Source organism: Sander lucioperca, chromosome 8, assembly GCF_008315115.2.
Source record: "Sander lucioperca isolate FBNREF2018 chromosome 8, SLUC_FBN_1.2, whole genome shotgun sequence".
Lineage (NCBI taxonomy): Eukaryota > Metazoa > Chordata > Actinopteri > Perciformes > Percidae > Sander > Sander lucioperca.
In genome coordinates, this window is record NC_050180.1 from 40,546,646 (window position 1) to 40,561,792 (window position 15,147).

The following is a 15,147-nucleotide window of genomic DNA, read 5'->3' on the forward strand; positions in this document are numbered from 1 at the left end:
GCTCTTTTTAGGAATTCAGCTACGTTTGTTATAAAATTTCTTTTTTTTTTAAATCACTGAACATCTAAACATTTTCAAAACATTTAGTTTAAGGCAGAATTAATGGATGATGATGCAAATGTAACTTATATAACTCTGGGTGGGCATGTGGAACTCAACAAATACAGATATGTTTATTTTTTTATTATGTTCATAGTATATATTCTAATAATCTGCAGTAATTCTATTATTGTGTACCTTATCTGGGTTCACCAAAACCTCCATGAGCCTATGTACATTTTCATTGCTGCTTTGTTACTGAACTCTGTTGTTTACAGCACTAATATCTACCCAAAGCTTTTGATTGACTTTTTATCTGAAAAACAGGTCATATCTTATTCAGCCTGTCTCTTTCAATTTTATATATTTTATAGTTTTGGCAGTTCAGAATTCTTCCTGTTGTCAGCTATGGCCTATGACAGATATGTGTCTATATGTAAACCTCTGCAATATCACAATATCATGAGGAAAACCACAGTTGGTATTTTCCTGTTGTTTGCTTGGCTTGTGCCTGCGTGTCATGTTGCAGTCCTAACAATACTGAGTGCTGAAACAAAACTGTGTGACTCTACTTTAAAAGGAATATTTTGTAACAATTCAATTTACAAACTGCAATGTGTAACACCAATAGTAATTACTATTCATGGTGTAGTCTCTTTAATAGATCTCTCAATTCTGCCTATGCTTTTCATAATCTTTACATACACAAAGATATTTATAATAACCTATCGAAGTTGTAAAGAAGTCAGGAAAAAAGCAGCAGAGACCTGTTTACCCCACCTGTTGGTTTTAATCAGTTTCTCCATTTTGAGTGCATATGATACCAGTATAGCACGAGTAGAATCCAATTTTCCTAAAACTGCACGCTTAATAATGATGTTACAAATAATTTTGTATCATCCTTTGTTTAACCCACTCATATACGGGCTCAAAATGAAAGAAATTTCTAAACACCTCAAAAGGTTGTTGTGTCCAGCTAAATGTATTTGATGTAATAACACTGATTACTAATGTACAGACACTTCTGAAATAATCATGCTGAGATGTGAATTGTTGAAAGGTATTTAATGTACGTATTTATTTCCATCCGTTTGTAAATAAACTTTACTGTATATTTACTGTTAAAGATACTCTTTACTGTTTGTTATGGGAACAGCAATGTGTCTTCATTTTGAACAATGTAATAGCTAATATCTGTATTTATACAAAACAAAACATTTTTATTCTACATTATCAAGTCATCACAACTGATATGTAGATTTTTTTCTGTATTTTACATTGTCATAAATGTACATATCAAACTAAGTTGTTTTCAGTAACAATGATATTTGGTGTTCACCACTGTTTTTTTTCTCTTTCACTGTAACACATTCTGACTCAGGAGTAAATCCTTATTTTTCACTTCAAGTTATGACTTTAATATTGATACTCAACTTATGAGGGTGTCCGGTGGCCATCTGACCATTTTCTTATTCACAGTGAAAATAAATAGATTCACACTGGGAATTTGGTTGTATTTGGAATGTAAATCAGGTACCAGAGTGCATAAAAAAGCCACAAAATGGAGCTTGTTTATAAAAAAAAAAAACATTTGATTGGGTAGGATCCCACAACAGAGGTTGGGGCAAAGCCCCAAATGTCCTCAGGATGCTAATATCAGGCGCCGTCACGAGTCAAAACATGCTAGTGTCATTACTAACCCTAACGTAAAAAAGAGAATGTTATGACTTTGAAGTCGTCATATAATGCCACATTATGATCCTGTCAGCTGTAAAATTAAGCAAGGAGGTCAACTTTATTTATAAAACACCTTTCAACTCAAGGGTGACAAGGTGCTGTACAGCAACATTGAATAAATAATAGAAAGTAAAAAGTAAACAGAAGATGACACTGAAAAAACAAACAAAATAATAATACAAAATAAAAGGAATTTAGTTCAAATTTAGTTATTAGGATAAACCCCTTGAGATGTATCATCTCATTTTCAAGGGGGTCCCAACATATAGAACAAAAATATCAATGCAACATACATAAAACAGGAAAAAACTAAAGAAAAACATCAACACATACATTAGGTTGATCAAAATAGTACAACCACAGTATAAATAAATAAACATTAGAGTGTGAGTGGATCACCAAATACAGTCAGGTATAAACATTATAAAAACAGTGACAGCTTCCTTAATAACAATAGCAGTCCATCTTCAAGTGAAAAGACGGCATGCTTAAACATCCCAAGTATAGTAATGGATCTTATACCAACAGGCACATACATTTAAATACACGTTGAAGCAATTTCGAAATCAATGTAAATTATTAATTCCAAAGGTCATTTACTGTAAAGGACCGGATACACAGAGCCGATAATCAGCTGTCGGACAGTCTGGCGAGGTCAGTGACTCGAGTCTGTTTGGTGTGTTCCGTGCCGTCGTCCGTCTGAGGGGCCGTTGTTACCTGACAGTCTGTCTTTGAATTTCCAGACCCACATGACGCGTTCGTCCAATCAGCTGCTGGTTTTCATTTTTGGGCGACAATACAGATTAGCGCAACCAATTTGGGGAGACTGATCAGCCCAACTGCCTTTTCTGCTGACGTTTGGCCGTCGGCTGTGTGTGTCTGGGCCTTAACACATGTTCAATGTGTGATTTGAATGATAGTTTGGAATCAAGACATTCACAAAGATATTTAATCCTATCAACTTAATGCAGAGGATTGACAATATTATAGGTTATAACACAGGCCCAAGTTCGGATTTGAGTTGTCTAATACCAAAGGTCATAATGTTAGACTTTTTTTTGTTGAGCCATAGTGTATTATGTAAAAGCCAAACTTTAATATGTTGAAATCAGATTGAAGAGAAACTTGAATTTGTGGTAGATCAAATTATATATATATATATATATATATATATATATATATATATTAGGGCTGTCAATCGATTAAAAAATCTAATCCAATTAATTACATACTCTGTGATTAATTAATCGAAATTAATTGCATACATAATTAATGGTGCCTGAACTGATACTTTTTAAGAAAGTAAAAATAGAAAAAAAAAAAAAAGGGTACTAAACAACAGTCGGTGACATTAAAGAACGGCTTGTTTATTGCTAAGGCCATATGGTCAATATTAAATGATTTAATAATAATGTATAACAATAACAATAATTTATTTCACTAGTAAATTGCTGTTGAATGACAAAAACAACCACCAGATGGGAAAAGGACATTTACAATAACTTCAAATGCACCACGAGGCTGTAGTTTACCAGTTTCATTGAACGCACCGTCTGTGTTGTTTTTCCGACGGCAGCTGCAGATTGTTACATACCGGTGTTGAATCCTCTACAGTAAAACACAGTCAAACTTTACACCGTTTAGCGTTAGCTGTCAGCATTTTAACCGTGTTTAATCCAGCTACTAGCTATAGCGGTAGGCTAACGTTAGCTGCTGTCGAGTATAGTGTTAACTAGCTAGCAGTAGGCTAACGTTAGCTGCTTTCGAGTATAATGTTAACTAGCATCACGTGTAGCGGTGTTTGTGTTGCCTGTATTGTCTGTTTCAGAGCACCAGAGAGAAGTGCAGACATATCAGTGGCACCAGATTTCGGTAGCCAGGGTTGGCAGGAAGAAGATCTTTACAAGTCAATGTTCCAATTAATGATCCAGGCAGCACATTCTCGTCTCCTTCCTTCATTTTACAGTCAAATGGTGGCTAGAACGGCTCTGGGTCAAACGACAATATGGAATGGATTAATCTGAGTTATTTTTTTTAACGCGTTAATTTTTCTCAGATTAATTAATTGAAATTAACGCATTATTTTGACAGCCCTAATATATATATATATATATATATATATATATAATATAAAAAGTGTCATCGGCATAACGTTGTACAAAACAGGTATTGACAATTGATTATAAATTAAATTATTCACATGAAAAGAGAACAGGGGTGGTCCCAATGTTGAGCCCTGGGGCACACCTCCTGGTTGAATTAACAGATGAGATTTTCTTACGTTTAGGAAGACACATTGTTTCTGTTGTGCAAATATTAATTGAACTACAGAACTGCATTTTCAGATAGGCCAATAGTATGAAGCTTATCTAAATGAGATAGTAATCAACAAAATCAAATGCTTTAGTTAAATTAATAAAGATGGCACCTGCGGGTTTACCATTATCTGCAGCACAGAACAAATCATGGGTAAATTTAAGTAGGGCGTTAGTTGTGGAGTGGTGATAGGATATTGTTGACAATGAGATAATATGAAAGTTGATTATAAATTGATTGTTGAACACTTACGCAGTAAAACATATATATATAGCTATACATATGCCTATAATTGTTCGACACATGTACATCACCTCATACATGAAGTGGAGTGATGGATAAACATTCACATATCGCTAGTAATGCACATGAAACAATGATGTTGATTACATCAGCAGTGGATACATCATATATGGGAAGATAGTTTACCTTTTTCTATCCATCAAGCCCCTCAAGTACCACTGTTTACATTTAATTCATTAACAGCATTCTGCACTTCAGTTGGTAAAATGTTCCTACTAATTTAGAAAGACAGAAGAAGTAGTTAAACACTCAAACAATAGAAACTACAAAGGAGGCACAACATACTTTACAGGACAAAGTGCTAATGAAATAGATTTGTTTTTGACAGCTTCTTAAAACCATTGACTGTGTGCATTTTTATAACTAGCAGCCAATGCAAAGGTTAAGCCTAGATTTCACTGACCTGTGTGTTGATTAATGCCATCTTAATTGGGCTGGATCACAATAGCTGATAATGGTTGTAGGTAATCAGGACCAGAAGCCTGTACTACAAAGCGAGATCAACATGTCCTGGATTTCTTTCAGTTACCCGGCTTCACCTAACCTAACAACCGCGGTCCCGCATAAGCTGTATCACGACGCTGGTTAACAACTAGTTCAATCAACCCAGGGTTTCCCAATCTAGCAGTGCGGGCGTTCACATAAAAGAGGCGGTGTTTGCGCAGCATGACCAATCGCAAACATCTACCAGAGCTACATATTTTAAACAAGAGCAAACTATAATTCTACATAAGTATGAAGAACACAGACACGGTTTTACAGGCAAAACGCAGGAAGGAAAGCTGGCAAAAAAAACGACGCTGTTATGCGTAAATCACAACGCTTAGCTTATCAATATCCAGTGGTGTAGTCTACGTGATAGTAAGCTCCAAGATTTCCACATACCCACTTAAAAATGCCCAATGACACGTAACAACATACTTTCCATTATATGTTTGATATATTTTGAATTGTCATCTGTGCTTTTTTCTTCACATAGGCTCAATGGAGGTATTTCACCATAAATTGGTGCATAAAAGTATCGGAATGCAGGAAATGAAGTCGTAAATGCTTAAAACTTTCCTGGGGGAGGACACCCAGACCCCCCACTATGATATGCCCCCCTCCTCCCCCAACGGCAGATTCTGGCCAATATACAGTACAGTACACCCACTACAATACATTAGACTAAACTGGTCACTTCCCCATCAGTCAGGCACAAGATATATAATTACACTTTTGCTTTCCATCAACTGTTGTTGCTTTAGGCTTTTATTTCAATTGCAACCCTGGCAGTGGTACACGATCGTGAGAGAAAATAAAAAAAAGAAAACATAAAAACATAATTTAAACCGATGTGTGCATTGGCAACACACGGCTCAAGAAGCCAACAAATAGCCTATACGTAAATCCCTCCGCTGAAAATCTATATCTTTCATAAAAATACCCATCAGGGAATGTTAACGTGGTTGTCGGTCTCTAAATGTTTTAACTTTTCTGAGTGCACCTCTCTCTCTCCGCCCACCGAGCTCCAGCTGATCTTCTAAGAACAGTGAAGCCGTTATCAGTCGAGTATTGATTGGTCAGTGGGCGGTGCTTTTACACCGCTTGATCTCTAATCTTCAACATAACCTGCTCCCGACCAGGTTAGGTGTTCAGCATAAGTTACCACGGCGATTGAACCCGATCACAAGTGATCCACCTTTGTAGTACAGAAAACCCTGGGTTGAGCTTGAAGTTAGCTCGTTGACGCCCAATTTCGCTTCGTAGTACAGGCCTCAGGTTGCTACCATTTATTGTGGATTTATGAACCAGAGCACATTTCTTAGGCCTGAAGTTTGTGATGACGCAATAACTTATCCCTCCCAACTTGTGAAATTCTGACGCTTAGTCAGGACCCCTTGATGTCACTTTTTAACTCTCTATGTACCTCTTTGGCGTCATCTGAACATGCTTGCTCGGGACTCCTTGGCGTGATTTTTATTGTGCAGGGTAAAACCACTTGGGGTTAGGGAGAGACTGTACGTGGGGCTAAAATCTTTACATTTGTTGCGTTACCTCCCTTCTGTTATTTTCAAACAAGACACGGACCCCGGTCTCCTGGGTGAAAGTCTTGACAGGACTACCACAGACAATATTTTAAGTTGGAAAGATTATGTAATGGAGCAAATGGTCAAGAAAAAAAGGTCAAACAATGACTTCAGGCCTCCAGAGGTTAATGAAGTACTCTATATATTAGTAACTATTGGTGGAAAGTTTAATGAGATCCTTGGAGGGCAAAGCAATTTCATAAAAACTTTCCACAGACTCAAACAGTTCACTTTCTAAATTTTGGAAATGAACACACACCAGGTGACTTTCAAGGTCAGGTATCTATGAATGGGTAAGAGACTACAGTACAAGTTGGATGTTGGTATTATCATGAACGTGAGAGCTCTTTTTAGGAATTCAGCTACGTTTGTTATAAAATTGCTTTTTTTTTTAAATCACTGAACATCTAAACATTTTCAAAACATTTAGTTTAAGGCAGAATTAATGGATGATGATGCAAATGTAACTTATATAACTCTGGGTGGGCATGTGGAACTCAACAAATACAGATATGTTTATTTTTTTATTATGTTCATAGTATATATTCTAATAATCTGCAGTAATTCTATTATTGTGTACCTTATCTGGGTTCACCAAAACCTCCATGAGCCTATGTACATTTTCATTGCTGCTTTGTTACTGAACTCTGTTGTTTACAGCACTAATATCTACCCAAAGCTTTTGATTGACTTTTTATCTGAAAAACAGGTCATATCTTATTCAGCCTGTCTCTTTCAATTTTATATATTTTATAGTTTTGGCAGTTCAGAATTCTTCCTGTTGTCAGCTATGGCCTATGACAGATATGTGTCTATATGTAAACCTCTGCAATATCACAATATCATGAGGAAAACCACAGTTGGTATTTTCCTGTTGTTTGCTTGGCTTGTGCCTGCGTGTCATGTTGCAGTCCTAACAATACTGAGTGCTGAAACAAAACTGTGTGACTCTACTTTAAAAGGAATATTTTGTAACAATTCAATTTACAAACTGCAATGTGTAACACCAATAGTAATTACTATTCATGGTGTAGTCTCTTTAATAGATCTCTCAATTCTGCCTATGCTTTTCATAATCTTTACATACACAAAGATATTTATAATAACCTATCGAAGTTGTAAAGAAGTCAGGAAAAAAGCAGCAGAGACCTGTTTACCCCACCTGTTGGTTTTAATCAGTTTCTCCATTTTGAGTGCATATGATACCAGTATAGCACGAGTAGAATCCAATTTTCCTAAAACTGCACGCTTAATAATGATGTTACAAATAATTTTGTATCATCCTTTGTTTAACCCACTCATATACGGGCTCAAAATGAAAGAAATTTCTAAACACCTCAAAAGGTTGTTGTGTCCAGCTAAATGTATTTGATGTAATAACACTGATTACTAATGTACAGACACTTCTGAAATAATCATGCTGAGATGTGAATTGTTGAAAGGTATTTAATGTACGTATTTATTTCCATCCGTTTGTAAATAAACTTTACTGTATATTTACTGTTAAAGATACTCTTTACTGTTTGTTATGGGAACAGCAATGTGTCTTCATTTTGAACAATGTAATAGCTAATATCTGTATTTATACAAAACAAAACATTTTTATTCTACATTATCAAGTCATCACAACTGATATGTAGATTTTTTTCTGTATTTTACATTGTCATAAATGTACATATCAAACTAAGTTGTTTTCAGTAACAATGATATTTGGTGTTCACCACTGTTTTTTTTCTCTTTCACTGTAACACATTCTGACTCAGGAGTAAATCCTTATTTTTCACTTCAAGTTATGACTTTAATATTGATACTCAACTTATGAGGGTGTCCGGTGGCCATCTGACCATTTTCTTATTCACAGTGAAAATAAATAGATTCACACTGGGAATTTGGTTGTATTTGGAATGTAAATCAGGTACCAGAGTGCATAAAAAAGCCACAAAATGGAGCTTGTTTATAAAAAAAAACATTTGATTGGGTAGGATCCCGCAACAGAGGTTGGGGCAAAGCCCCAAATGTCCTCAGGATGCTAATATCAGGCGCCGTCACGAGTCAAAACATGCTAGTGTCATTACTAACCCTAACGTAAAAAAGAGAATGTTATGACTTTGAAGTCGTCATATAATGCCACATTATGATCCTGTCAGCTGTAAAATTAAGCAAGGAGGTCAACTTTATTTATAAAACACCTTTCAACTCAAGGGTGACAAGGTGCTGTACAGCAACATTGAATAAATAATAGAAAGTAAAAAGTAAACAGAAGATGACACTGAAAAAACAAACAAAATAATAATACAAAATAAAAGGAATTTAGTTCAAATTTAGTTATTAGGATAAACCCCTTGAGATGTATCATCTCATTTTCAAGGGGGTCCCAACATATAGAACAAAAATATCAATGCAACATACATAAAACAGGAAAAAACTAAAGAAAAACATCAACACATACATTAGGTTGATCAAAATAGTACAACCACAGTATAAATAAATAAACATTAGAGTGTGAGTGGATCACCAAATACAGTCAGGTATAAACATTATAAAAACAGTGACAGCTTCCTTAATAACAATAGCAGTCCATCTTCAAGTGAAAAGACGGCATGCTTAAACATCCCAAGTATAGTAATGGATCTTATACCAACAGGCACATACATTTAAATACACGTTGAAGCAATTTCGAAATCAATGTAAATTATTAATTCCAAAGGTCATTTACTGTAAAGGACCGGATACACAGAGCCGATAATCAGCTGTCGGACAGTCTGGCGAGGTCAGTGACTCGAGTCTGTTTGGTGTGTTCCGTGCCGTCGTCCGTCTGAGGGGCCGTTGTTACCTGACAGTCTGTCTTTGAATTTCCAGACCCACATGACGCGTTCGTCCAATCAGCTGCTGGTTTTCATTTTTGGGCGACAATACAGATTAGCGCAACCAATTTGGGGAGACTGATCAGCCCAACTGCCTTTTCTGCTGACGTTTGGCCGTCGGCTGTGTGTGTCTGGGCCTTAACACATGTTCAATGTGTGATTTGAATGATAGTTTGGAATCAAGACATTCACAAAGATATTTAATCCTATCAACTTAATGCAGAGGATTGACAATATTATAGGTTATAACACAGGCCCAAGTTCGGATTTGAGTTGTCTAATACCAAAGGTCATAATGTTAGACTTTTTTTTGTTGAGCCATAGTGTATTATGTAAAAGCCAAACTTTAATATGTTGAAATCAGATTGAAGAGAAACTTGAATTTGTGGTAGATCAAATTATATATATATATTTATATATATATATATATATATATATATATATATATATATTAGGGCTGTCAATCGATTAAAAAATCTAATCCAATTAATTACATACTCTGTGATTAATTAATCGAAATTAATTGCATACATAATTAATGGTGCCTGAACTGATACTTTTTAAGAAAGTAAAAATAGAGGGTACTAAACAACAGTCGGTGACATTAAAGAACGGCTTGTTTATTGCTAAGGCCATATGGTCAATATTAAATGATTTAATAATAATGTATAACAATAACAATAATTTATTTCACTAGTAAATTGCTGTTGAATGACAAAAACAACCACCAGATGGGAAAAGGACATTTACAATAACTTCAAATGCACCACGAGGCTGTAGTTTACCAGTTTCATTGAACGCACCGTCTGTGTTGTTTTTCCGACGGCAGCTGCAGATTGTTACATACCGGTGTTGAATCCTCTACAGTAAAACACAGTCAAACTTTACACCGTTTAGCGTTAGCTGTCAGCATTTTAACCGTGTTTAATCCAGCTACTAGCTATAGCGGTAGGCTAACGTTAGCTGCTGTCGAGTATAGTGTTAACTAGCTAGCAGTAGGCTAACGTTAGCTGCTTTCGAGTATAATGTTAACTAGCATCACGTGTAGCGGTGTTTGTGTTGCCTGTATTGTCTGTTTCAGAGCACCAGAGAGAAGTGCAGACATATCAGTGGCACCAGATTTCGGTAGCCAGGGTTGGCAGGAAGAAGATCTTTACAAGTCAATGTTCCAATTAATGATCCAGGCAGCACATTCTCGTCTCCTTCCTTCATTTTACAGTCAAATGGTGGCTAGAACGGCTCTGGGTCAAACGACAATATGGAATGGATTAATCTGAGTTATTTTTTTTAACGCGTTAATTTTTCTCAGATTAATTAATTGAAATTAACGCATTATTTTGACAGCCCTAATATATATATATATATATATATATATATATATATATAATATAAAAAGTGTCATCGGCATAACGTTGTACAAAACAGGTATTGACAATTGATTATAAATTAAATTATTCACATGAAAAGAGAACAGGGGTGGTCCCAATGTTGAGCCCTGGGGCACACCTCCTGGTTGAATTAACAGATGAGATTTTCTTACGTTTAGGAAGACACATTGTTTCTGTTGTGCAAATATTAATTGAACTACAGAACTGCATTTTCAGATAGGCCAATAGTATGAAGCTTATCTAAATGAGATAGTAATCAACAAAATCAAATGCTTTAGTTAAATTAATAAAGATGGCACCTGCGGGTTTACCATTATCTGCAGCACAGAACAAATCATGGGTAAATTTAAGTAGGGCGTTAGTTGTGGAGTGGTGATAGGATATTGTTGACAATGAGATAATATGAAAGTTGATTATAAATTGATTGTTGAACACTTACGCAGTAAAACATATATATATAGCTATACATATGCCTATAATTGTTCGACACATGTACATCACCTCATACATGAAGTGGAGTGATGGATAAACATTCACATATCGCTAGTAATGCACATGAAACAATGATGTTGATTACATCAGCAGTGGATACATCATATATGGGAAGATAGTTTACCTTTTTCTATCCATCAAGCCCCTCAAGTACCACTGTTTACATTTAATTCATTAACGGCATTCTGCACTTCAGTTGGTAAAATGTTCCTACTAATTTAGAAAGACAGAAGAAGTAGTTAAACACTCAAACAATAGAAACTACAAAGGAGGCACAACATACTTTACAGGACAAAGTGCTAATGAAATAGATTTGTTTTTGACAGCTTCTTAAAACCATTGACTGTGTGCATTTTTATAACTAGCAGCCAATGCAAAGGTTAAGCCTAGATTTCACTGACCTGTGTGTTGATTAATGCCATCTTAATTGGGCTGGATCACAATAGCTGATAATGGTTGTAGGTAATCAGGACCAGAAGCCTGTACTACAAAGCGAGATCAACATGTCCTGGATTTCTTTCAGTTACCCGGCTTCACCTAACCTAACAACCGCGGTCCCGCATAAGCTGTATCACGACGCTGGTTAACAACTAGTTCAATCAACCCAGGGTTTCCCAATCTAGCAGTGCGGGCGTTCACATAAAAGAGGCGGTGTTTGCGCAGCATGACCAATCGCAAACATCTACCAGAGCTACATATTTTAAACAAGAGCAAACTATAATTCTACATAAGTATGAAGAACACAGACACGGTTTTACAGGCAAAACGCAGGAAGGAAAGCTGGCAAAAAAAACGACGCTGTTATGCGTAAATCACAACGCTTAGCTTATCAATATCCAGTGGTGTAGTCTACGTGATAGTAAGCTCCAAGATTTCCACATACCCACTTAAAAATGCCCAATGACACGTAACAACATACTTTCCATTATATGTTTGATATATTTTGAATTGTCATCTGTGCTTTTTTCTTCACATAGGCTCAATGGAGGTATTTCACCATAAATTGGTGCATAAAAGTATCGGAATGCAGGAAATGAAGTCGTAAATGCTTAAAACTTTCCTGGGGGAGGACACCCAGACCCCCCACTATGATATGCCCCCCTCCTCCCCCAACGGCAGATTCTGGCCAATATACAGTACAGTACACCCACTACAATACATTAGACTAAACTGGTCACTTCCCCATCAGTCAGGCACAAGATATATAATTACACTTTTGCTTTCCATCAACTGTTGTTGCTTTAGGCTTTTATTTCAATTGCAACCCTGGCAGTGGTACACGATCGTGAGAGAAAATAAAAAAAAGAAAACATAAAAACATAATTTAAACCGATGTGTGCATTGGCAACACACGGCTCAAGAAGCCAACAAATAGCCTATACGTAAATCCCTCCGCTGAAAATCTATATCTTTCATAAAAATACCCATCAGGGAATGTTAACGTGGTTGTCGGTCTCTAAATGTTTTAACTTTTCTGAGTGCACCTCTCTCTCTCCGCCCACCGAGCTCCAGCTGATCTTCTAAGAACAGTGAAGCCGTTATCAGTCGAGTATTGATTGGTCAGTGGGCGGTGCTTTTACACCGCTTGATCTCTAATCTTCAACATAACCTGCTCCCGACCAGGTTAGGTGTTCAGCATAAGTTACCACGGCGATTGAACCCGATCACAAGTGATCCACCTTTGTAGTACAGAAAACCCTGGGTTGAGCTTGAAGTTAGCTCGTTGACGCCCAATTTCGCTTCGTAGTACAGGCCTCAGGTTGCTACCATTTATTGTGGATTTATGAACCAGAGCACATTTCTTAGGCCTGAAGTTTGTGATGACGCAATAACTTATCCCTCCCAACTTGTGAAATTCTGACGCTTAGTCAGGACCCCTTGATGTCACTTTTTAACTCTCTATGTACCTCTTTGGCGTCATCTGAACATGCTTGCTCGGGACTCCTTGGCGTGATTTTTATTGTGCAGGGTAAAACCACTTGGGGTTAGGGAGAGACTGTACGTGGGGCTAAAATCTTTACATTTGTTGCGTTACCTCCCTTCTGTTATTTTCAAACAAGACACGGACCCCGGTCTCCTGGGTGAAAGTCTTGACAGGACTACCACAGACAATATTTTAAGTTGGAAAGATTATGTAATGGAGCAAATGGTCAAGAAAAAAAGGTCAAACAATGACTTCAGGCCTCCAGAGGTTAATGAAGTACTCTATATATTAGTAACTATTGGTGGAAAGTTTAATGAGATCCTTGGAGGGCAAAGCAATTTCATAAAAACTTTCCACAGACTCAAACAGTTCACTTTCTAAATTTTGGAAATGAACACACACCAGGTGACTTTCAAGGTCAGGTATCTATGAATGGGTAAGAGACTACAGTACAAGTTGGATGTTGGTATTATCATGAACGTGAGAGCTCTTTTTAGGAATTCAGCTACGTTTGTTATAAAATTGCTTTTTTTTTTTAGATCACTGAACATCTAAACATTTTCAAAACATTTAGTTTAAGGCAGAATTAATGGATGATGATGCAAATGTAACTTATATAACTCTGGGTGGGCATGTGGAACTCAACAAATACAGATATGTTTATTTTTTTATTATGTTCATAGTATATATTCTAATAATCTGCAGTAATTCTATTATTGTGTACCTTATCTGGGTTCACCAAAACCTCCATGAGCCTATGTACATTTTCATTGCTGCTTTGTTACTGAACTCTGTTGTTTACAGCACTAATATCTACCCAAAGCTTTTGATTGACTTTTTATCTGAAAAACAGGTCATATCTTATTCAGCCTGTCTCTTTCAATTTTATATATTTTATAGTTTTGGCAGTTCAGAATTCTTCCTGTTGTCAGCTATGGCCTATGACAGATATGTGTCTATATGTAAACCTCTGCAATATCACAATATCATGAGGAAAACCACAGTTGGTATTTTCCTGTTGTTTGCTTGGCTTGTGCCTGCGTGTCATGTTGCAGTCCTAACAATACTGAGTGCTGAAACAAAACTGTGTGACTCTACTTTAAAAGGAATATTTTGTAACAATTCAATTTACAAACTGCAATGTGTAACACCAATAGTAATTACTATTCATGGTGTAGTCTCTTTAATAGATCTCTCAATTCTGCCTATGCTTTTCATAATCTTTACATACACAAAGATATTTATAATAACCTATCGAAGTTGTAAAGAAGTCAGGAAAAAAGCAGCAGAGACCTGTTTACCCCACCTGTTGGTTTTAATCAGTTTCTCCATTTTGAGTGCATATGATACCAGTATAGCACGAGTAGAATCCAATTTTCCTAAAACTGCACGCTTAATAATGATGTTACAAATAATTTTGTATCATCCTTTGTTTAACCCACTCATATACGGGCTCAAAATGAAAGAAATTTCTAAACACCTCAAAAGGTTGTTGTGTCCAGCTAAATGTATTTGATGTAATAACACTGATTACTAATGTACAGACACTTCTGAAATAATCATGCTGAGATGTGAATTGTTGAAAGGTATTTAATGTACGTATTTATTTCCATCCGTTTGTAAATAAACTTTACTGTATATTTACTGTTAAAGATACTCTTTACTGTTTGTTATGGGAACAGCAATGTGTCTTCATTTTGAACAATGTAATAGCTAATATCTGTATTTATACAAAACAAAACATTTTTATTCTACATTATCAAGTCATCACAACTGATATGTAGATTTTTTTCTGTATTTTACATTGTCATAAATGTACATATCAAACTAAGTTGTTTTCAGTAACAATGATATTTGGTGTTCACCACTGTTTTTTTTCTCTTTCACTGTAACACATTCTGACTCAGGAGTAAATCCTTATTTTTCACTTCAAGTTATGACTTTAATATTGATACTCAACTTATGAGGGTGTCCGGTGGCCATCTGACCATTTTCTTATTCACAGTGAAAATAAA

The 15,147-nt window shown here is 36.0% G+C and overlaps 3 protein-coding genes across 3 annotated transcripts; all 3 read left to right on the top strand.

Annotated features, from left to right (window-relative positions):
• The first annotated feature begins 102 nt into the window (after window positions 1–102).
• On the top strand, window positions 103–1,029 carry LOC116046702 (olfactory receptor 142-like). The gene has a single exon (XM_031295100.1). The coding sequence runs from the start codon at window positions 103–105 to the stop codon at window positions 1,027–1,029; it is 927 nt and encodes a 308-aa protein (XP_031150960.1).
• Window positions 1,030–6,909: 5,880 nt separating this feature from the next.
• On the top strand, window positions 6,910–7,836 carry LOC116046703 (olfactory receptor 142-like). Its single transcript, XM_031295101.1, has one exon. The coding sequence runs from the start codon at window positions 6,910–6,912 to the stop codon at window positions 7,834–7,836; it is 927 nt and encodes a 308-aa protein (XP_031150961.1).
• A 5,885-nt stretch (window positions 7,837–13,721) lies between these two features.
• Window positions 13,722–14,648, top strand: LOC116046704 (olfactory receptor 142-like). The gene has a single exon (XM_031295102.1). The coding sequence runs from the start codon at window positions 13,722–13,724 to the stop codon at window positions 14,646–14,648; it is 927 nt and encodes a 308-aa protein (XP_031150962.1).
• The last annotated feature ends 499 nt before the right edge of the window (window positions 14,649–15,147 follow it).